This window comes from Podarcis muralis, chromosome 4, assembly GCF_964188315.1.
Source record: "Podarcis muralis chromosome 4, rPodMur119.hap1.1, whole genome shotgun sequence".
Taxonomy (NCBI): Eukaryota; Metazoa; Chordata; class Lepidosauria; order Squamata; family Lacertidae; genus Podarcis; species Podarcis muralis.
This window is the reverse complement of record NC_135658.1, coordinates 27,242,654-27,266,598: the sequence shown is the minus strand read 5'-3', so window position 1 is coordinate 27,266,598 and position 23,945 is coordinate 27,242,654. Positions and strand designations below refer to the sequence as shown.

Genomic DNA, 23,945 nt, shown 5'->3' with positions numbered 1-23,945 from the left:
GACAGATATGTATCCTAAACTTCCCTGAATCCATTACAAGTACAGGCAACAACCGATATACAGTGGTACCCCGGGTTACAGACACTTCAGGTTACAGATGCTTCAGGCTACAGACTCCGCTAACCCGGAAATAGTACCTCAGGTTAAGAACTTTACCTCAGGATGAGAACAGAAATCACATGGTGGTGGCACGGCAGCAGTGGGAGGCCCCATTAGCTAAAGTGGTACCTCAGGTTAAGAACAGTTTCAGGTTAAGAACGGACCTCCGGAACGAATTAAGTTCTTAACCCGAGGTACCACTGTACAGGTGTTCAATATGTGCGCAACCTCACATGCAAGCATCACAGTAACCTGGAAGTGGCTGGAAAAGGGGGTGAAGTGGAGGTGGGGGCGGAAGAGGCCAAGCAGGCTTATGCAGGCTATACCGTTGTGTGTGATGAATCGGAACGCATCCCCCACACAAATCAGGGGTTGCTTGTACCCAGATAAAAAGAAGACAGGTTCAACAGAAGGCCAAGTGAGACTCCTGAAATTGTGTTGGGGGTATGTGTTACTTTCTATGGAGCCAAGGGCACTCCCTTATCAACACAGAGTTGAAAAATGGGGCCTAGAATCCTAATGAAAGTAGATCTGGACTTTAAGAGAGTTAGAACTCTTTGGGACTATCAGAGTAAAAGACAAGAGTGTTCACCACTAGTCAGCATATACTGTAAAAAAAAATCTGCATCAAAAAACTAAACCACAAACCCTTTTCTTAACTTCCATACAGACACCGCTCACTTCCATGTTGATCCTTCTGAATTTGTATGATTCAGGATGCAACACACTGTTGCTATGGATCCAAATAGGTCATAATGGCCTATTTAGATTTCAGGCAAAAAACAATAAAGCCTCAAAAAATGCCCATCATTCAGATGCTACAGGCAAAATATAAGATCCAACATTTAAGGGGTCTTATTTTCTCTAAAACAGCTTTCTACACATATAGCTCTCATTAAGTTTAACGGTTTTATCCAATCAACACAGAGCCAGAAAAGTACCAATTAGCAATTTCTCAAATCATTGGCCCTTGAACAGAGCTATGTTTGTTCTGCAATTCTATGCTGATAAAGCAATGCAGGTTTTTTTTTAAGAAAAAGCAAGTTATTGATTCCTTGGCTCAAAATGGCTTGAAAATATGTAGAAAATGACTGGTATAATCCACAGGTGAAGAGCTGAATCAGAGTTCCAGTGGGCAATGGGACTTCAATATACATGTGTTTCCCACTCCCCAATTACCTAAAAATATTCAAAATAACCAGTATGTGAAAATTAGTTAATTCACAGAGTTTATAGATTACAATATAGATTATCCTTGCAGACAATGTAAATAAAGGAAGACCCAAACGATTCTTCCTCAACTTTGGAAGGCTTGCTGTAACATTTAAGACAGCCAGGGAGCTAGTTGGATTGTTAGATGACAAAACAGAAGCTAAGGGAGAACAGGGTGATTGCAGAGAAGCTTATATCTTTGCATCAGCCTTCACTGCTGAAAATGCTTGACTGATACCCATGCCTGAACCTATCTTTTCAGGGCTAACATCTGAAGAATTGAATCAAACAGAGGTGAGGTTCTACAGCTAACTGACAAATACTAAAGCTTTCATGAAGCATAAGGATATCAACAGTGACTAGCCGATGACTAGGTTCGATCTCCACTGTTGGAGGCATAATGTCAGTTGCTGAGAATCACAAGCGTGGAGAGCGTTGTTCTCCTCAGGTCCAGCTTTCAGACTTTCCACAGGCATCCACTTGGCCCCTGTGATAACAGGATGCTGGACTAGATGGGCTGCTGGGCCTGATCCAGCTCACTCTTCTAATGTTCATACACCCTACTGCTCAAGGACTCATCTATGTGAACACTGCTGATATCCTAACAAAAGTTCACAATGAGGCAGGAAAATCAACCTTCTTACTGGAAAACTGGGAAATGGCCATCATAAAGCAGCTAAAAAAACTGAGACAGGAGAAGTCAACACATTTCAGGACAGTTAGCTTAGATTCTAGGTAAATTGATAGAAAGCATTATAGTAGAATTATTTCTCATAGAGAAGAACAACCCTTGTGAAAAAGAATCAGGGTGGTCTCAGCAAATATATGTTTTACCAACTACTTTTCTTGCAGAAGTTTACACACACATTCCAAAATATCAAACTTTTTTTTGACATCTGCCCTGGTACCTTAGGGTACAGGGTGAGTAATGATAATGATGATGTTACAACTACGACTACTACTGTACGATACTTCCTTATCCTGCCCACCCCACCTTGCATGCAGACTCAGGGTCTGAAAGTGCCTTCTTATGCAATAGGGCCAGGCTGCTATTCCATAATATCAGATTATTATTTGAAATGAAGACTATCAGCAGTCATTAGGTGACCATAGAAAAAGGCATGTTATGGAACAGGCCACATTTAGAGACATGAGATATGTCATGTGAAAATGAGATATGTCACATGAAAGAGAAAATTATTTCAAGGATGCAAATCTTTCTGGGATTCACTCTTTGGTAGAGGAAAAAGTCATAATTTCTCCTATTCAGTATTATTAAGCAGTCAAATCTAAATAAAATTATTGCAAAGACTACTTAAAATTAAGACTTCTAAAATGCTTAAATCTTGGGAGTACAGTAGGCACTTGTAAAAACGTCAACTGACTTTGGGATGCACTATCCAGAAGTCTCAACGTGGCGTACAGTATGTCTCGTTTTAGACTTTACAAAGCCAAAAAAAACTTGCAAAACCCACACAAGACCAACCCTCCCAGTATCTTTCAATTTCACACCTCGATTTCACACTCAAGCACATCCTACCTGCAGACTCTTTCATAGCACACCCAATATTTTGCTTCTCCGGAAACAGTGGCCTCTCTTTCCCCTGCGTTCTTAGCCTTGTATCCCTTAGTCCGAGAGGTGACTTCTTACTTTGCCACTCATTCTCAGAAACAGTAAGGTCTCACCTGGGAGCATTACCTGCCACTACCACATAAGTAGGACCCACTCTCACTATGGGTCATGGCTCTGCTGCTGTCTTTCTTCCCCTACCCACCATCCTGTAATCTATGACAGAAAACTCACACCAGTCCATTTTCAGCTACAAAACAGTATTACCTATCAATTAAGTGGCGTTACACTCCCAAATAAGTCACCAAATGGTCAGTGTTATGGGCACATAAATCCAATACAAAACCTGCATTCCAACTGAGATCATCTAAAATTACTGCTACACACTACAGATTGCTTATGCCAATTCAACTAACGAAATTACTTACATTAGTACTGAATTGACAATCACCTGCTTTATATTATCTTTCTATTCAAACACAGTAAGCTGTGATATCAGATTTCTAGCCCTCGCTGTATTTCGCCATACAGGGCAAACAATCTAGGTAGAGTGTGAACAAATATTTTAGAGAACAAAATTCTGAAAATTCAATCTTCACAGAAACATGAAATTAAGAACAAAATTACACAAAACACAAAACATTTGCCCTGATGCAACCTTAATGCAAAGCAGATCCACCAAGTAGCAACAAGCAAGAAAGCATGAAGTAATTAGCCAATCAGCATACATTTGTCTCAGAAATCAGACCAATGGTGAATCTGCAACCTCACTGATGTTACTGGGTAGATCTATGAACCAACGTCAGAGCTAGTGACATAGTACACCCTAGAGACTTTATCACAGGTCTGTTAAAAAGCTGCGAGTCTCTGCTGCTAAAGGACAAATCTGTCTGAATAACAAGGCAAAAAGCTATCTGAATAAACCAAAGTCATATTGGGAATCTTTGGGAATCAGCAACGTAACAACCTACTTTTCTCCTTATATTAGCAGCGGGAAGCAGTGATGTGATGGGAGGAAGAAATGGCTTTAGTTAAATGGATGATCCAAGATGATTTAGCCAGCCTCAGGATGTAGTGTGGTACCAGTTTTGTAACATCAAACTCCAAAAATTGTGTTTTTACTTGATGCAGTACATCCTTCTGTGTACTTTTTATGAACTGACTCCCTATTCTAAATCCTCAATGCAACTGTATTTACCTCTCCTTTCAGAGGATTTCATGTCCTCTTCTTTAGGGTATGTCCGCACTGGCAGTCATCATTTCTCATTTCATTTTTATCTGTCACTGTCCTTTCACAAGTCTTTCCGCATTTCCTGTACACATGTACACCCTGCCCCTGGAACTGAAGGATTTTGCGGGGGGGTGGGGTGTGTTTTTTACAAGTTTTCAGGGATAAACACTGGAAACGCACGAGTGCACCTTCAAGCCCACATGATCTTATTTGCGTGGATGGAAAACTAATGCTATTCTAGGCTGCATCATCAACAGAAGTATACTGTCCATGTCAAGGGAAGTAACAGTACCACTCTATTCTGCCTTGATCAGACCACACCTGGAATACTGTGTCCAATTCTGGGCACCTCAATTTAAGAAGGCTGTTGACAAGCAGGAACGGGTGAAGAGGAGGGCAATCAAGATGATCAAGGATCTGGAAACCAAGCCTTATGAAGAATGTTTGAGGGAGCTGGGTATGTTTAGCCTGAGAAGAGATATGATAGTTATCTTCAAATATAAAGTGTTGTCATACGCCTGATGGAGCAAGCTTCTTTTCTCCTGCACTGGAGGGTAGGATTCAAGTTACAAGAAAGGAGATTCCGACTAAACATCAGGAAGAACTTTCAAACAGTAAGAGCTGTTCAACAGTGGAAGGGACTCCCCTCGGGAGGTTGTAGACTCTCCTTCCTTAGAGGTTTTTAAGCAGAGGTTGGATGGCAATCTGTCCTGGATGCTTTAGTTGAGATGCCTGCATTGCTGTGGGATGGACTAGATGACCCCCTCAGGGTCCCTTTACAATTCTATGATAGGAGCAGGGAGAACTAAAAGCCAGGTTTAATATTTTTTATTAAAAAATAGGTAAGTTTAACAAGCTGCTTGAAGGATGGGTGCAATGCCATAAATGCTTAGTTGGAATGTGTGGGGGGGTGTGTGTGTTATATACAGGAAAAGGAAAATTTACAGAAAATGAGATGACAAAGGCTTTAGTCCAGACCAAACACACCCAATCCCCCCACTGTTTAATTCCTTACAAGATTATGCACATGCTCACACATATATAAAAGTAATGTGAATACTGATAGATTCTGAGATGCAACATGCACTGTGCCTTCCCCTACCACAAATAAGTAGCAAATTGATATTAAAACTGTTGATCTGGATAAACCCTTGCACTCCATCTCTTGCTGCCTCTCCAATGTTTGCAATATGTTAGAATGGATGGGTATAGCTAGAAGCAGTGTGAGCCAAGATAAGTGCCAACTCCCTTCAAAAAAGAAAACTATCCAAAGCTGTAAAGACTCAAAGCAGATGGTGCCTACATGATTACACAAAAAATTCTTACAGAAACTTATCTCTAACCACTACACAGCAGACTGTCAAACGTCCAGCACTTATTATCCCTATGTACCACCGGACAACAAGACAATTTCTTTGTGGGAGGGATGTACTCCTAAGTTAGAGAACTAGCACTTTTGCAGATCTGCTCAAGGGCAGGAAAAAAAGCCCAGACTGAACCAGATGGAAAGTGTGTGTATACAAGTGGTGCATCATCATTTGCACTCTGGGAAACAAATAAAAAGGCCCCAAAACTAAGCAACCTACAAGGCCTTTTTCAATTACGGTACTATGTCTCCTTTCCCAACCCTCTGCATAAAGAGTGATCATAAACCAATATCTGGCTTGAGAATTCCCTCACTGGGCACTGTACTTCTCCCATCTCCTAAATGAAGGAGATTCCATGATGAAACTCACATAGGATCTCCTATTGAAGCCATTGCCTCTTAGATGCAGTAAGGAATAGGAGGGGAGATATTCTGTGAACTCCTTGAAACACTGTGTTGATTCCTAGATTGGTTGGAAGAGTTGATTTACTGCTGCTCCATGTGAAGTAATAAAATACAGCAATCCAGAGAAATCTAAAATTAGCAGAAAACTGCTAGAAGTAAAATTATTTGCTGCAGAAATATTTTTAATCCTTGGTACATTTTAACCTAGCTGCTTACCAAATGAAATATTACCTGCATCATAGGATACTTTGCTTCAGCAGGACTTCCAAACCCATTAACTCCGATGAAGCTGGTGCTGAAGTAGGAGTCTGTAAGACTAGCTTCAGCCAGGGCACCTCCATCCATGCCTGCAACTAAGAAAAAGAATAATCATTTAAAACTATCAGCTTTGCAGACCCTTCCCTGGCCCCAGGAACGTAAGACGCAAAAAGGTTTTACTTCTCAGAATCAGCCCTTTCCTTAAAAAAGTGGCCCTAATGGTGCTGTGAAGCTTTTTTTTTTGTGTGTGTGTAATGATCTCTATGTGATCTTTTATATGTGTAATGTAATGTTTTTACTTCTGCCTGCCTAAATATACACACACACTTCTGTGAAACAGGAAAAAGCTGCTGTGGTAGGTCACTAAATAAGGATGACTACTTTGCAATTTCTCACCAACTTGGGAGTGAAAAGCAGCCGTGCTGGGCAAGATACGAATGACAAAATGCCCTACCACAACAATAGTTATATGCACAGGTAACACTGTGCTGCGTTTTGTTTAGCAAAATGTGCAGCCTGAACATATGCCTCTTTCACACACACACACACACACACACACACACCCTCAGCATCAATATTGCTTTAACCAGGTGAAGGAAGGGAACACATGTGCAAACCTGCCGCCTCCAGGGCTACTTGTCCCTATGCCGCAGGGACAAATAGAAATGAATAAGCGAAACAAGGGCTGGAAAACCATGCACCATGTGACTGGTGGTACATATGAAATTAAGTAAAGGGTCAGAAATGTGTTTAAGGGTCTCAAGTAGAAATGCACTTTTTACCACATACTGAAAAAGTAGAAATGTTAACTACTAAGCACAGCAAATGAAAGTGAGAAAGAGCTAACGGCAGGATGTACAGAAGAGATAATGTTCAGGAAATACCTGCTACTGAAGGTACCTGCTGAAGTGCTGTTGAAGAAGTAGGTTTTAAAGAAAGAAAGGGAGACAGATGAGACAATGGAGCTTGTTTTGGAATAGTACAGCAAAAGGCAACAGCAGGAGAAGGAAACAAAGAGCCTGTTCAGGTGTTATCCCAGTCTCACTCATCACCAAGATTCATTATCCTGGGTAAGGAGAACATGTGTTAAAATACCCATAGGCTCTGCCAGTTGAGATACCAGTTTCTGGATGTGGGGGAGGAGTTATGGTGAGGACCATTTGAACCCATAACCTTCTCCTAATCTCATGACAAAGATGGCAGAACAACCTAACAGGCCCAAAGAGGGATTAAACAACAGATGTTATGTTCTTATTAAGAAGCCCTACTTGAATCTTTAGTTAATGAAATTGTTGGCTCCATCACTTTTAGCGTAAGTGAAGTCCGTAACCGTATAGGTTGAAAAAAATTAACGTTCAGTTCTGTAGAAAGGTTACATCACTCTTTTTTTAAAAAAAACTGAACGGGTAGAGCTGTGAAATCTAGTGAAAGTGCACCAGACACAATTTTCAGGGTTTTTTAACAACAACTTAACATTTTCAGCACATCAGTTTTCAAGCTGAGTAGAGCATGAAAAAAATTAACAAAATCTTGTTACTTGTAATCTGCGCTCAAAATCTGCATTAATAAATAGGAGGGCATATATAACTAGAGGAAATTGTTTTTAGTTTAGCAGGGACAGTGTTGGTTATGTGGAGCTTACGGCTGACCTATTTCTGCTAGAAACCTCAACCATATGTTTGTATCAAGAGCATTATTTGTGTTCCTCAGCACTGTGCTAACTCACTACACTGAGCAAGAATGCTGCATCTTATGTTCTTTGCCCCACCAATATGACTGTGAAAACAAAGCTCTTCAATATATCTTATTTTACAAATAACCAGAGCCTGTGTTAGAGGACAGTTGACAATTATTGCTTTTAGATGCCTTAAATTAAAATCACTTCAACAGCATAAGGCATATATCAGTTATAGCCTTTTGAAAAAAGACAAACAATGGGGAAGCATTTTCTCCTAAATGCTAAACGATTGTATATGTCACCCAATCCTAAAAGCACAAGACAACTAATATGCTTATACAGTTAGGCAACTGAACACATAAAACAAAATAGGCAGTAATTTTAAGTAGCTTCCTATCGGCTTAGTTCCAACCCACTAGAAAATATATTCTGCTGTTTAAAAAAATCTACAGAAATTGGCTTTGGTGAAATGCCAGGGAAACAGTTCCATCATTGTGGGCAGCCACTGAGCAAGTCCTCTATGTGTCCTTACCATTCAAACATGGGTAACATATGGAAATGTTAAATGAGTAAGAGTGGTAAATGCTATATATTAAACAAGATCAACCTATACAACCAGTAACCTGGAAAATGAATTTATCTAAAAGAAAGCTAGTAAACCTCCAAATGCCGAGAATTCTCATATTTTGGTAGTCAAAAGCCCACACCAACTGGCCTTAAGCCAGCGGTCTTGAGCTATTTCAGTCTTGGGACAAATGTAAGATGGAATTCATATATTTATTTATTTTTACAATAATGTATGTACATGCACATGCACATACCTTCTTTTTGGCTTCTTTTCATATCCTCCTCTGTCTCTCAGACAACTATGCATTCACCACTAGAACATCTATCTCAGACAGCAGAGTGGGGGTAAATTTTGAAGTTCAGGAGCTCATTATGGCTAGCCCCACAGTCGCACTCCCAAGGAGAGTCCAAAGAGCCGTTGTGCCGTTATTAAACTGGTTCCCAAATTCCACTCCCACATAGGCTTCTTGAAAATTGGTGAGGGTCTTGGAGGACCACTTAAAGGTTTTCTGCCTACTTTAAAAACTGTAATGCACCGTGCTAGATGCTGGAATTTTTAACTGTAATGTTACACACCCCAGACAATCTGAATAAAGCTCACTGACCACTACATTATTATATTATGCACCTAGTTTCCTGGGAACCAAAGTAAACTATGTAACTCAGCAATGCTTCTTTCTAACTGCATAGAGTCAACATGTTAAACCACTTAACTTTAACATAAGATATTCCACTAGCTGAAATGCAACCTTTAATTTTTAATTAGAAATTAAGATTATCTTGCAAAGAAGCATTGCCATTTAAATTACTGGTGTGAAGCATGAATCCTATCAAAGAAAAAGAAAGTAGTAAGCAGCCTATGATTATTTCCCTCATTCTCGAACTACCTCCAGACAAATGTCACAAAATTGCTAGACCCATTACAATCTCCTTCACTTGCCAAAGCAAGGAACGCCCCTTAAAGACCCTGGCACTCCAGCAGATGACATCATTATTCCTGTTCTGAGAAGAGTACCAGAGCTGCATGCTCTTCCATTACATCACCAATTTTTACTCACTCCATAACCAGGTTCTGTGTCACAGTAACCCACCAACTGTACAGAAGAAAACTTTCATTTTTCCTCTTTAACACTCTAAGAAGTGCTTTAAAAGTCAAAATTAAATCATTCCTGGCTACTGGGAAGGTTTCACACTAAATAAAATTATACTGAAGGCGAAGAACACAAAGGGATACAAATAAGTCACTTTCTCAAGCAGTGTCATGAGTTGAAATACAGGCATCCCCACACTTATGCAGGATCACTCGCATGCAACTGCTTATACGCACGGCACTGGGAAATAAATAGAGTAGTACAGTGGTACCTCGCAAGACGAATGCCTCGCAAGACGAAAGGGTTTTTGGTTTTTTGAGTTGCTTCGCAAGACGATTTTCCCTATGGGCTTGCTTTGCAAGACGGAAACGTGTTGCAAGTTTGTTTCCTTTTTCTTAACACCGTTAATACAGTTGCAACTTGACTTCGAGGAGCAACTCATAGCACGCGGTGTGGTAGCCTTTTTTGAGGTTTTTGAAGACTTTGGTGATTTTTGAAGCTTTTCCAAAACTTTTCCGACACCGTGCTTCGCAAGACGAAAAAAATCACAAGACGACAAAACTCGCGGAACGAATTAATTTCGTCTTGCGAGGCACCACTGTACCAGGAAAGAGCTGGAGAGCCCTCTTGGCTCATGAGGGCATCCAAAGAGGACGTCAGTGAGGTTGGAGGCAGCCCCGAAGAGATCAGAGGCATAGCGGGGCTTTATTTAGGCTGCTTAGCTTCCCTGCCTAACAGCTGATGCATGGGTAGCGCAACAACATCCACAGCCACTTTTTTGCACGTCCTCCAACCTCCCCCCAGAGGATTGGATTGGAGAGAGCTGTACAGTAGGAAAAAACTGGTGCTTATAGTCTTTTCAGAGGGTGCTCCCCATTTACGCGATTTTCCCCTTTGTGCGTGGGAGCCTGCAACGTAACCCCCACTTAAGTGGGGGAGGGTTGCCTGTATATATGCATCGGGGCTAAATATCTGTAACAGCAATTATTGGCCCGCTTATATCTGAAAGTTCCATGGAAGGCCTACTTGCCAGTAAAACCTAGACAAGGCAGTGCAAGGAATTCATCTAAAGATGTAAAGTGTTCAATCCAATGCACATGTACTCGGAAGTATTACAAAACAGCAGCATGAGCCTCTCCCAACACCAGCTTTACTTAATAACTGTAGGGCAAAAAGGTAAAGGTAAAGGGACCCCTGACCATTAGGTCCAGTCGTGACCGACTCTGGGGTTGCGGCACTCATCTCGCTTTATTGGCCGAGGGAGCCGGCGTACAGCTTCCGGGTCATGTGGCCAGCATGACTAAGCCGCTTCTGGTGAACCAGAGCAGCACACGGAAACGCCGTTTACCTTCCCGCCAGAGCAGTACCTGTTTATCTACTTGCACTTTGACGTGCTACGTTGGCAGGAGCAGGGACCGAGCCACGGTAGCTCACCCCGTCACGGGGATTTGAACCGCTGACCTTCTGATCAGCAAGTCCTAGGCTCTGTGGTTTAACCCACAGCGCCACCCATGTCCCTAACTGTAGGGTAGGGGGTTTCTAAACTGTGGTACACAGATGAACAGTCAGTAAACTTCATTCAGGTGGTCCAAGGCAGCAACTTCAGCGTCTAGCGCAGCACATTACAATTGCTAAATAACAAGCAGAAAAAGCAGTACAAGACCACCCTTGGCAATATTTAAGTGGTTGGGGCATTGGGGGTTTGTGAACCACTGCTGTAGGGAGCTAACAGTGAGGATTCAAATATAATACAGTGGAACCTCTACTCATGTACGGAATCCATTCCGGAGGTCCGTTTGTGAGTCAATTTGGGTCGCTAGTAGAAGCGCCGTTCTGCACGTGTGCATTTGGGGGCAGCACCGTTCTGTGCATGTGCAGATGACAGAAGCCGCTTCTGCACGTGCACGAATCACAGCAAACCCAGTATTTACTTCCAGGTTTGCCGCAGTCGTGAGTCGAATTGTTCGCGAGTAGGGGCAGTGGTAAGTCGAGGTTCTACTGTACAGATAAAGTTGATTCTATATAACACATAAATATATTATGAACTGATTTTTTAATGGATAGGTAAACTAATGATATGGTGCTGCAGCAGTCATTCTGCACCATACACTGGAGATATGTTCCATATCTATATGCTTCTGTTCAGTTCGTTGGGGGTTAGGGGAGAGACCCACTTAGCAGCAACTAGGTCACAGTAGTTCTCAAGAATTGCAGCTGGAAAATGCCAGAAACATAAAAGCAGTTAGATCAATTTACTGTATTATTCTCACATCTGTACAAAGAGAGGTATAGGATGCTTTAAATTAACTACATATAAATGAGTACAAATGATGTGGCTGTTAACTCCTTACCAATTTTAGTAGAAAGTGAAACACATAAGCTGGACTGACCCAAATACTCATCCATGCAGGATGAGTAATAAGTACTCTACTTCTTCCAGTGCTTTATCCAGTCAATGCCCTAGTATTTTAACAGGTGTGCTCTCTCTCTCTTACTGGTACTGAAGTAAAAAGACAGTATTTACCTCTCTAGCCAGTTTAAATTATCTCCTGTTCCCAGAAACCTTAAAAGCCTCCAATTATCTTTTGCAATCAGATATCTTAGTCAGCCCCATGAAAGGTTTGAACTAACCTGTCTAAAGTATTATTACTGTCTTCACAGAGGAAGTCTACTCATCTACTCTAGTAGTTAATACAGCTGAAAACACTACCATCTGCCTACCAGTTTTAATTCTATCATCCCTTCTTCTGCTCTTCCCCATTTCCCCAACAAAACCAGGCAGCTTCTATTTATTTCTCTACATTAATACTGATTTTCTCTAAATGCAAATCTTCATATACATTCAAATTATAAGACCTCCCCCTCTGAAAACTCAGTGGTATCTACGATCTAGAGTCACTAGCATTGCTATCCATTAAATAAATCATACAGCATTTAGAGTAATCTAAATTATCATATTTTTAATTCATCATTGTATTATTTATTATTATTTATTAACTTTGTATACTGCCATTCATCTGAAGATCAAGAGTGGTTCACAACTTACTATTCAAGATTTTCTTGTATTTAGGCCAAGTGACCAAATATGTAGCATACTGTACTTATACAGAAACTATACATCAATCACTAAAGTAATCACACTTGAACTGTCACACATACTTGGTATGGTACCTCTATCAGAAGTACAAAAACTGTACAATCATATGTGCGTTTATACAGAAGTCCCAAACTTTCAATGTGACTTACTCCAGTGTAACTGCACATACGGTTGCAATCTTGAACATATATTGTACATTCTCAAACTGCACCAGAGTAATCAAAATGATTGAATACCTTGCAGCTGTGATAAAACTTGTTTTCATAAAGCAACAAAAAATAGTCCATTTTAAAATTACTTTTAATGAATGTATCCTGCTTCCTTGTTTTTCCTTGGTACCAATCTAGTCTAATATATAATTATCATATTAGATTCAGTAATTAAAAGCACTCAGTATCAAATGTTACACCTTCCACAAAATTACTTCAAACGTGCTACCATAGATTCCGGCGTATTAGGTGACTGGGCGTATTAGACGACCCCCCCCCCAAACTGGCAGCTGCAATTTGGGGGTTCGTCTTATAAGCCAAGTCTTATACGCTGGGCAGCAGCAGCGGGCGGTGGGCTCCGCTCCGGGAGAAAGCTTTCTCTTGGAATGGAGCCCGCCGCCCATACCCGGCGTATAAGACGACCCCCGACTTTTTAACCTCTTTTCCGGGGTTTAAAAGTCGTCTTATACGCCGGAATCTACGGTACATAAGATTAGGTCTCAGTGAACCTCATTAAACAGATATTAATGTCCAGTCTGCACTTGAGCAACAGAAACTTTTATTATTTCAGCATTAACCATGTTGATTTTAAAAGAAGTTATATACATTAAAACTAACCTTAAAGACACTAAATCATAAACAAATTGGTATGATACAGAACAGCTGCTTTTTAGGTGGCATGCAAAAAAAATAAATCAGGTTTTTCTCCCTTGGCAACTATTTTAATAGGTGTTGGCCTATAAATACACAGATGAGTCTTCTGAAATCATCCACTTAAGTTGAATAATTATACTGAATACTATAAACATAAAAAGCTAGAATTAATTTCATTCCAGATCCAGGTATTGTACTATTATTTCTAGGTGCATCAGAGCACTGTTTAATATTAATATTTTCTTAATTCAGCTCCAAAGTTCAAGCACTGCTTCTTTTTTTTTGTTCTAAAAAACTGATTGGCACATTTCAAAGATATTCTTTTGGGTTGCTGACACCTTGAAAGGAGTCCTGTAAAATATGTCTCTTTATAGCTGAGAGGCTATCATGCAGCTATCATGACAAGACCTCTTTTGAGCACAAGACAACTCAGCATCTCTGAAAAGACAGTGTAATGCAGTAACAACTGCTGCTGCAAATTTTGTAGGAATTCAGCACACAATTACGGATGTGAAATGTAATCTGCACAGAGCATTTGAATCACATGGCATAGGCTATAACATATAGAAAGCAATAGCTTCTCTTTAGTGGTCAGAGGCTTGTTTGCAACAGCACAACACATGGCCAATTGCTGCCATGTGCTTTATCTATGCCCGGCAAAAAGATGGCAAGCGTTCTTGTTTCTAGGTTCATGTGGCCTACCAATGGCTGTAATCCAGACCCCTGGGTGACATTAGCATGGCTTAATGGTGCATATGGAAATGCCTCTTTGTTGTGCAGCTTCCAGGCTGCTACAGTGAAGCAGCTTGGATCAAGCCCATTGCCATCAGATGACGGCAGCAGGCCTGGCTTAGGATCCAGTAGATCCTGCGGTGGCTTAGCCCTGCCTATCCCCCCAAATACCAGATTTCAGGGGTTTCTACTGACCACCTCCATTTGGGTGGGTGCAACAGAGTACTAATTGCTGGAGGTCACCAAAGATACCTCTGCCCCATCCAAACTTCCTCTAGGACAGCAGATCTGTAGATTATTGGAAACCTCTGGCTTTAGCTTACTAAAAACCAATACAATAAAATGCAACTAATTTTTCTTAAGTTGTAACTCTCTTACTGTGTGGCTTATGTCCAATTAAGATAAACACTTTTGCATCCAATTTGCAGAGTATCACCATGAAGACACCTGATGATTGCAAACTAGAAACTTTATTATTTAGATGAAGTAACACAAACAAGTCAGCAGAATCTAATATGTAACTATGGGATAAAATGGGGCAGCAGACTAGAATGCATGAATGGTGCAATTCACATGACTACATTTTCCACAACACAATCCCATTCTGCAATCCCCTCAAGGCATCAATCAATCAGTATTCAAACCCTAAAAAAGGAGTTCAAAGTCAGTTTAGCAGCCATACTACTATCCCATTTCCAGCCACCCAAGAAAAATCATCATTTTTAAAACGTTCAAAATGAGTCACTTGCATTATCTTAGTTGTTATCCTTACTACAACTTTGTAAGGTAGCTCAGTATTACCATACATATTGCTGGTGAGACAACTGAGGCAGAGTGGCTTGCTTAAGGCCACCTAGTGAGTTCAATGGCAAAGGCAACACTCATAGCTCAGTCTCTACACCAGCTCTCTGGATCAGGCTTCCTCAACCTCGGTCCTCCAGATGTTTTGAGACTACAGTTCCCATCATCCCTGACCACTGGTCCTGCTAGCTAGGGATCATGGGAGTTGTAGGCCAAAAACATCTGGAGGGCTGAGGTTGAGGAAGCCTGCTCTAGATCATACAAGCACTGGGCTGATTCACAAACCTAAGTTCTATGTGGGCTTCCACTGCAAGATGAATACACAAAGCCACTTTTCGGTGGGAAAAACATCCATGTAAAACTAGCTTTTTTAAAAATAAGCAACCATTCTAGCAATTGTAAGTAACTGCTGGTCATACCTGCAGTCTACCCTGCTTGAATTAGACAGGTACACTGCTAGCGACAGTCAATTATTTGAAGAGATTCTTTCCTTAGGAATGTTTCATCTTGAACATTCTACCAAAAAGGGAAATTTGTACCAGTCGCTTTTTGTGTAATGTGTGCATGAGAAAATAGGTACTAAAGAACTCTTGTTTTTATTTATTCCTCTGAAAATTTGAACCAGAACATTTTTATTTACCTTTTATTCATTTCTTCTAACAGTCTGCAGGTGATTGAGAGTTCACATTTAAACATTTGATCAAATCTAGAGCTGTAAGCACAAGTTGACACGAAGCGAGCAGAGAAACCTACAGCTTTGTTGACAGGAAGAGCATGACAAGTCGTCAAGCCACACTTCAAAATATCTCCCAACAAGCTTTGTTGATTCATTTTTACATAGTGCTGACTGATTAGCAGCATCTTCCCATCAAATAACTTGAGGTGTTACGACAATGTTTGTTTCATCACATCTGGAACACTTGCAGAAGGAGCTAGCGGTGCTTTTGAGTGTGGCGGGGGAGCCAGGTCAAGTTCTCACAACTTATATTCTCAAGTACTCCACTCCATTGCAGCACAAAGAAAACCACATTATAGAAGCGGGGGGAAACTGACAGACCAGGATTACTAACCCAAACCCAGGATACACTTGGTGGATTCCGAGCATATGGATGCTGCACTAAGCTATCAATCCTGTCTGGATTTTCTGAACGGGCAAGAAATTGTGTCTCCCACAATCCTCCTTAGCAGTTGGCTTTATTTTTAAGTCGTTCTCTCTATCATACACCCCACCAACATACTTGGTTCCAATCTCCTTACCATTATATATATCTCACCACACCTTTTTTTGTCACTTTTTTCCAAGAAAATCTGTGTGTGTGTGTGTGTGTGTGTGTGTGTTTGTGCACATTATTTGTTATCAGGATTCACGCGACACCCCCTTACTCTACCTGCCATGGAGCAGCATTAAAGAGCTTCGCCCTCTCCCGTTTTCAACACATTTTACCTCACACGTCTAAGGTTTCCAATCCCTCAGGGGAAGCAGGGAAACGGCCTCGGTGAGCCACCCTCCTAACGCCCACCCTCTTCCCGAGCATCTCGACTGACACAGCCCTGGCTCCTCGGTGGGAAGGCCGTGGGGCCTGGGCCTGGGGCCAGAGACTCACCTGGAGCCTTTCCCGGTCCCTCCCTCCCCGCCTCGATGCTCCCCGTCGCCCCGCACTCACTGGCCAGCCGGGGCCCGTCCAGCCCCGCTCCGCCGCCTGCTCCGCCGTGGCCGCATCCTGCGCCTCCTCCCAAGAGCTCGGGGGGTTTCTTAGGCCCCGCCACGGGCGCCGCCGCCCCATGCCCGGAGTAGCCGCCGACGTGCCCGGGCGAGGCGGCCACGGCCGGGGCAGCGGGGCCCGGAGGGAGCCCGAGCGGGAGCCCGCCGAGGGCCACAGGGGGTGGAGGCCCAGGGCAGGCGGCCGAAGCTCCGCCGGGCTCCTCGTGCAGGAACTGGCACTCCTCGCCGTAGAAGCACGTCTTGTCCTTCGCGTAGTAGCGGCAGAACTTCAGCTTCACCCCGACGGGAGCCGCCGCCGCCGCCGGCCCGGGGGGCGGCCCCACCGCCGCAGCCGCCACCGCCGCCGCGGCAGCCGCCACCACCGGGGAGGAGCAAGGGATCCCGCCGCTGTTCATGGCGGCCGCTACAGCAGCGCGGGCAGGGCCGAGGCCGCCTCCGGTGGCACCGCCGCTGCCGGCCGCAGCACCATCGGGGGAGAGGCAGGCGGGCGGGCGGCGGCGGCAGCAGCCCGGGTCCGGTCGCCGCTGTCACAGCCCCGAGTTCCGGCGTCGGCGGGGGAGCGTCGCAGGCGGGCAAGGGCGCGCAGAGAGGGCCGCGGGCGCTTCTCTCAAGTGGGTCGGGCGAGCCCGCCGAGGAGTCCGAGGCGAGGGATGGGCCCGCGGCGGACGCGGGAAGCTGGGCCCTCGGCCAGGCTGATTGATGGTCCGGCGGCGGCGGCGGCGGCGGGGTTGTTTATTCCATTTTCCTCTTCCTGAGCTGCCTCCTCGGTGCGCCTGCGCCGCACAAGGGCCCGCTGGGTAATCCGGGCCTGGAGCAGGCGGAGGCGCGTGTGGAGGCCCAGCCCTTGCGAGGGAGGAGGCGGGGGAGAGAGAGGCAGAGGAGGTTTCTACCGTCACAAGCGGCGCTGCTCCCATCTCACGGCCTCCGAAGCCCGCTTTTTAAGATTTCTCACGGGCAGGGCTCCCCTTAGGGTCCGCAGAAGCTCTCCTCTGCCGTTTCTTTCGCCCAGGATAGCCAGACACTCGGCCGCCTCGGGACAAGCTCTTCGTGTTGAGCTGGGCTTTAGTCCGAGGGGAGGGAAGTGGCGGCCTCCCAGCTGTTGTCGGGCTGCAGGTCTCCTTCTCCCTAACTGTTGGGCGTGCTGGCTGCGGCTGCTGGTGGTGGGAGCTAGGAGTCCCCACGTTCCCCACCCCGGCTTTAATCCGTGAGCACGTGGGGCCCCCAGTTTTGCAGCAGCCACTGTTAGGGCTGGGCAAATGCGTCGACTTTGGTTGCTCTCATTTTCTTATTTTTCCAGTCTTTGTTCTCCACATCAGTTTGTGGTGTATGTGTGTATACATGCAGTTAAAAGTTATCACAATTAATTGGCATTTTAATGCGAATTTATCCTAATGGAGTTGTATTGTAATTTCCCCTAACATATAACACTTTTGCAAAGCACTTTCCCCTATTGCAATGCGCTTTGATTTCATTTTTTGTAATAAATGCGTTTTGATGCACAATTTATCATGGGTGTAGTCAGGATTTTTGTTAGGTGGGGTGGGACAGAAACAACGTGATTGGTCAGTAGAGTACTGTATTTCTATTGTTTTACTTGATCAGGTTCTAAATAAATCTGCAGGTTACAGCATAAGTAACTGGAGGGCCTTATTCAATTAGCTTGGTGAGTGGACATATTATTTTTGTTAATTTATGAGTTGCCTTTCATATAAAATGTCTCAAGACAAAGACACAAATGGGTTTTTAAAGCAGTACAAAAACAAGGTAGGTAGGTTCAAAAGCAATACATAATGAACACAACACCTTTCCTATAGATATAGTGACTGTTGTTTACGGCTATGTAGGTAACAACAAAAATGTTTAACCTGTTTATTTGGTGTAGTTTATTTGCTGCTAATGTAAATTGTGCTGCTAGATAGGATTTCTCATTAAGCACCTTCACTGTTGCTTTTTGCAAAAACAGAAATACACTTAGCAAACTTGGTGCATGTGCTGATTTGGAGTAAGAAAACCACTTACAGAAGGTTAAGCGCCTTTCCATCCCCACATGGGCATAGCCAGGATTTAAAACCTGGAGCTGCTTCCTGTATAGTGTACCTGTATAATATATCAATAATATATTCTACAAGCTTATAAAACATACTGGGTGCACACCTAAAAATACAAGGTATGTATACATTATGCTCAGGGCCTTTTTCCGCAGAACTGATAAAAATATAACAACCCACAGTATCTTAATACAATAAACACATTCATAATAATAAGGGAATGAATTGTCCATTCAATAAGTTCATCAAAATATAAGCAAAGCAACAATCAAGCCAATTGCCTAAATCAATTACTTGATTATAAGAATATTACAAATAGCTGATGAAACTATTCCTAACTATTGTAATTCCAAGTTACTTCGCTCCATCTGTTGTGCTCTCATCTTTTCACGGGTTCTGGCATCTGTTAAGTGGTGGGGATATTATTTGGCATTTTAGCAACTTGGGTACGACATCACACAAATGGTTCTTTTTTTTTTTTTTGTCACCACACCACCCTTTCAACTAGACTGTAGTTTGTGCACCTGATAGTCCTCTGGCCTGGTTTAATGGCTTATTGAGCTTATTAAGCCCTTGTTATGGCTCTTTTAACAGCTGTGCCTCCCTAAATTGCTTCATCTCCTGCTTTCCTTTCAGTGGGGTGAGGATCCTGGATTCCCACGTGCTCTGTAGCTGAGTTGAAACCATTATACTCTTCACATCCCTGCTTAAATTGCCATTGAGATTTCTTGTTGGTTGCTTGGCCCTTTTGAGCTCTACAGTTTCACCCCCTGGGGTTATTTGGCAATACAAACACATAGAAAAGGAAAAGGTGCCTGCAAAAATGTTGATAAGGATAGTTGGAGTAAACAACTAGGGTTTCTTGGGTGTTCAGCCTGAATTGTTTGCAGAGATTAGACGGTGGCTATATAATGAGCATTCATCCCAATTTGCAGATAGGTTAGAATCAGATCACATCCACACCAGGCCTTTAAAGCACATTTCTCTCCCCCCCCCCCAAGAATCCTGCAAACTATAGTTTACCTCTCACAGAGCTACGATTCCCCTCACCCTTAACCAAATGTAGTTCCCAGGTTTCTCAGGAAGGCTTGCACTGTGGCTGTAGCTGTCATGTCACACAAGTGCTATCCCACGGTTTCAAGTTCTTTTTCCCATCACGTTCCTTATCACAGAAGTCTGATCTTTTGGGAAATCATGTTTGTTCTGCAAGAGCTACAGATCAGCTTTAATTATGGAGCCTGAATTTGCCAGGGTGTGGTTGAATCCCACTCAGAATTAGTGACAGTCTTGAAGTGCTCTAGGATAGGCTGTGACTTAGGACCAGCTAGGTGACTATCAGGCATTGGGGATCCAATCCAAATCTGTACTTGGCAGGGGAGAACTTCCAGACTGCCACTGTTTTCGGGGGCTGTTCAATCACATCCCTGATATGCACTAATAACTATCTCATTTCTCCAAGCAATAGTCCTCATCTAGCCAAAATGATAACATCTCTACACACAAGAGAGAGTTAGCAGCAGGTTTGGGGAAACCCGAAAATTTTCAGAAAAATAAAAATGTTTCCTTAAGGCAAGTGGAATGAGAACTGAGCGTTCTCAGTGACCTGGAATGCTGTGTGACTCTGGGGACGGAGGACAAATCAGGTGGGCGGGCGAATGGTATGGAGTATCCCTAGAGGAAGACATGACTGACTGACTGAACAGCGAATAGGAGCACTCCACGCCTCAACATTTTGTTGCAGGACATGCTCGTTTACTTCGTAAAAGCCATTCAGAGAATTGCTTACAATGTGGCAAATTACTTTGCCTAATTTGGCCTTCAATCCCTAGCAAGGAGAAATTCTGTCAAAAGAGAAGTTCATGTGCTAGACGGCCTACAAATTTTCGCAGCGAAAATATTTCTGCAAACCAAACAGCTTTTAAAACCTATCCACAGAGTGGCGTGCTACTTCCACTCAAGCATCATGTTCAGTGGAAATATTGTTTGCGCCAAAAAGAAGAAGATGAGAAACCTACTTTGGTTTGATGTTAAATGCCTTTCACTATCGACTTCTGCTCAGCAGATAAGCGCAATCAAAGGTTGTGGTCCTCAAACCATTTCCCCTCCAGAATAGGGCTGTAGGAATTACTGTAATGACATCTCAGGTGGATTCACACTTTCATTTCCCTTATCAGAATACTTTGTGAGTTATCCACAATAACTCATACAACCACAAGTGTCAATGAGCAATTTCTGGAAGCATACGTAGATATACCACATCAATGAGAAGCAGCTGTAAGCAACCCTTTTATATATGTGTGTGTGTGTCTGTAGTGTGTTCCTGTGTTAACAGATCTGTGGTATGGAGATAGCAAAACTGCTGATTTTGGGTGTGTAAAATAAATCCATCCTAAGCACTTGACGACTGACACCTTACGGGAAGAAGGACCTGTTACTCTCCATATGTTGTGGTTAAATTTATTACTTGCGCTTCACCAGCAGGTACTAAGGAGGGCTACAACAATTTAAAATTCAAAGCATTTTAAATAGATTGCCATAACATGGATATGGTGGACCCCGAAAAAACATGTCTCAGGAATCAAAGTCCAAGGTAAAGAGGTGTGTCTTCTGCATTTCCTGGCAGCTGTATAGTGAAGAAGCCAAATGCATCAACTTAGGTGCTGTTCCAGAGAATGCCCTCTCCTGGCCCATGATTCCTCAAACTTCTGAGGGAGGTGGAACTACCAAGAGGGCCCCCTCTTTCGTTGGACGCCATCAGCTACAGCCAACATGGTGAATAGTCAGATTATGTTTTAGTCCAGCAATTTGTGGAAGTTCTCCACTCGTCTCTTACAGCCTTGTCCAGCATCCAATTAAACTAGGATATCTGGATTTAAATGTGCTTGGTCAATGAGAGAAAGTTAGTTTCAGTTCAAGGGTCCTGATTTAAGTGGGGTTTTGGACTTGAGCCCAAAATTATCTGCGGACAAAATCCTTCAGTACATGGTGATGATTACAAACGCTGATGTTGCCATGAGCTATCTAAAGCCTCACTTTTATTAAAAGTTTGCCTCATTCTGATAATTCAGTGACATGTGTCATTTGAATATAAAAGCTCTGCTTAGATACCTGACAATTATGGGAGTATCATACCTATCATATTTAGTTATTATAATAGCTATGAAGAGGCCTCTTCAGGGTTCTTCCTGAAAAAAAAGAAAGAAGCTATTTCAGGTTCACCCCCACCCCCACCCCCCGCCGCTTTTTTTGAAGAAGTGGTTTACGCTACACAGGCTGCAGTTTCAGACCCTGAGCTCTTAACAGAAGCACACCACAGCTATGAGCATGCATCAGGCAGGCACCTGGGCCAGCAGAAGCCAACTTCAACTGCTTGGTAAGCATAACCACTGACTTCAGTGGAACCAGGATGAATGCTCTGGCCTCCTGTTTGCTTTGGATTCTAGCTGAAATCATGCCATTTTCTCCTTCTTCTCATCCAGATGTTCCCTCTCTCTTTTCCCACCTGTTGCATTCATTCCCTCCCTCTCTGAACTCTTCTTTCTCCCTCTTTCCCTCTTTTTCTACTTCCTTTCCCTCCTGTCTCCTTGTCCTCCTCACCTTTCCTCTTTCCCTTCCATTCTCCTTGCTGCTCCTATACCTTTCTCTTCTCTCAGTTTTCCCTAACTAGAGAGAAAGGTTTTGCCAACATAATGGATGCTTAAAGGCTACTGATTGCTTATGAAAGAGGTAATGCAATGACTTCCACTAGAAAAACTTCTCTTGGCACAGTTGCAGTGGAAACTGTCAAAAGGCAATGGGACCAATGTTTTCATAAGGAAGAATGGAAGTGGTGATTCATTATTAGCAGTGGTCAACTTGGGACTTTCAAATTTCAGCAGCAATGCCAAAATTCAGCACTTCTTCTAGTCCATTCTGAGTCCTTGTTGTGGTGCCCTCTGCAGCACTCAGTGCAGGCAAACTGGTCATACACCTCTGCTCTCAGATTAGATTTGGGCAGCGTTGTCAAGTGATGCAAACAGTGCATGTTCATGAAGCTGCAAGCCTTAGATCAAGGATGAGGAAACTATGGCCCTCCCGATGTTGTTGGACTCCAGCTTCCATCAACCCTAGCCAGCATGACCAATAATTGTGGAGGATGGGCATTGTAGTCCATCAACATCAAGAGGGACACAGGTTCCCAAACCAAGCCTTGGAGCATTATCAAAACATGATTTTTCAGTCTACGGCAGTGCTTCCCAAACTGTGGTCCCTCAGCTTCATTCAGGTGGTCCATGGCATGTCCACATTAAATATTCATAGTGATTCTCAAATGTATTTTTTACTCCTTTATTTCTCCCATTGTTCGGTCCCTGCTCCTGCCCACCTAGCAGTTCAAAAGCACGTCAAAGTGCAATTAGATAAATAGGTACCGCTCCAGCGGGAAGGTAAATGGCGTTTCTGTGTGCTGCTCTGGTTCACCAGAAGCGGCTTAGTCATGCTGGCCACATGACCCAGAAGCTGTCTGTGGACAAACGCCGGCTCCCTCGGCCTATAGAGTGAGATGAGCGCTGCAACCGCAGAGTCATCCGCAACTGGACCTAACGGTCAGGGGTACCTTTACTTTTACCCTTTACCCCAAAGAAACCTAAGAACTATAGTTTGTTAAGGGTGCCGGGAATTGTGAGGGGTAAACTACAATTTCCATGATTCCTTGAAGGGGCAGGAAATGTGTTTTAAATGTGTGGTGTGTACACAGTTGTTGAAGGATGATGTAAGACTTAATGTGTATTGCTATTAACCTTATTACTGTTTGGGGAAAAACTCGTGTGAAATTCCAGTGGACTCCAGTGGAACTCTAGTGCAGAGTTAAAATATCACATGTCTTTTGTTACAAGGGAGAAAGCAGACAATCTCCAGTCTCCTAGTTTAGCCATCCCATTCTCTCCAACATTTGCTCCAATGCACTTGCCTGCAGGGCTGACACATATATGATTTCTTACGGGCTTAGCAGCTGGAACATCTGCTGTTATGCTCTTATCTTCTGATTTACCATAGCCTGTCTTAGGACTGGGCTTGGGACTCTCAGTTTGCTTGGTTCATTCATGACAGGACATTTGCACAAGGTCCCATATGCTGAACTCTGGTAAAAGTTACAGATAGGTAGCCGTGTTGGTCTGCCGTTCTGGTAAAAGTGTTGAGGTTTGATTGATGCTTCCTTGCACAAT

The 23,945-nt window shown here is 43.1% G+C and overlaps 2 protein-coding genes across 4 annotated transcripts in view; one reads left to right on the top strand and one right to left on the bottom strand.

Annotated features, from left to right (window-relative positions):
* Nucleotides 1-17,926, bottom strand: part of PAN3 (poly(A) specific ribonuclease subunit PAN3) — a 57,658-nt gene extending 39,732 nt beyond the window's left edge. The window contains exons 1-2 of one of the 3 annotated variants that reach the window (XM_028726400.2): nt 16,635-17,926; nt 6,115-6,236 (exon numbers count right to left, since the gene is read on the bottom strand). In XM_028726400.2, the coding sequence (XP_028582233.2) occupies nt 6,115-6,236; nt 16,635-17,088 (576 nt within the window). In that variant the 5' untranslated portion in view covers nt 17,089-17,926. The remainder of the gene's footprint in view (nt 1-6,114; nt 6,237-16,634) is intronic. The other 2 variants (XM_028726399.2, XM_028726402.2) reach the window with 2 other exon arrangements.
* Nucleotides 17,927-22,044: 4,118 nt separating this feature from the next.
* The window catches only part of FLT3 (fms related receptor tyrosine kinase 3), a 54,289-nt gene continuing 52,388 nt past the window's right edge, over nt 22,045-23,945 (top strand). The window contains exon 1 of the mRNA XM_028726397.2: nt 22,045-22,114. Within this exon, the coding sequence (XP_028582230.2) occupies nt 22,060-22,114 (55 nt within the window). The 5' untranslated portion in view covers nt 22,045-22,059. The remainder of the gene's footprint in view (nt 22,115-23,945) is intronic.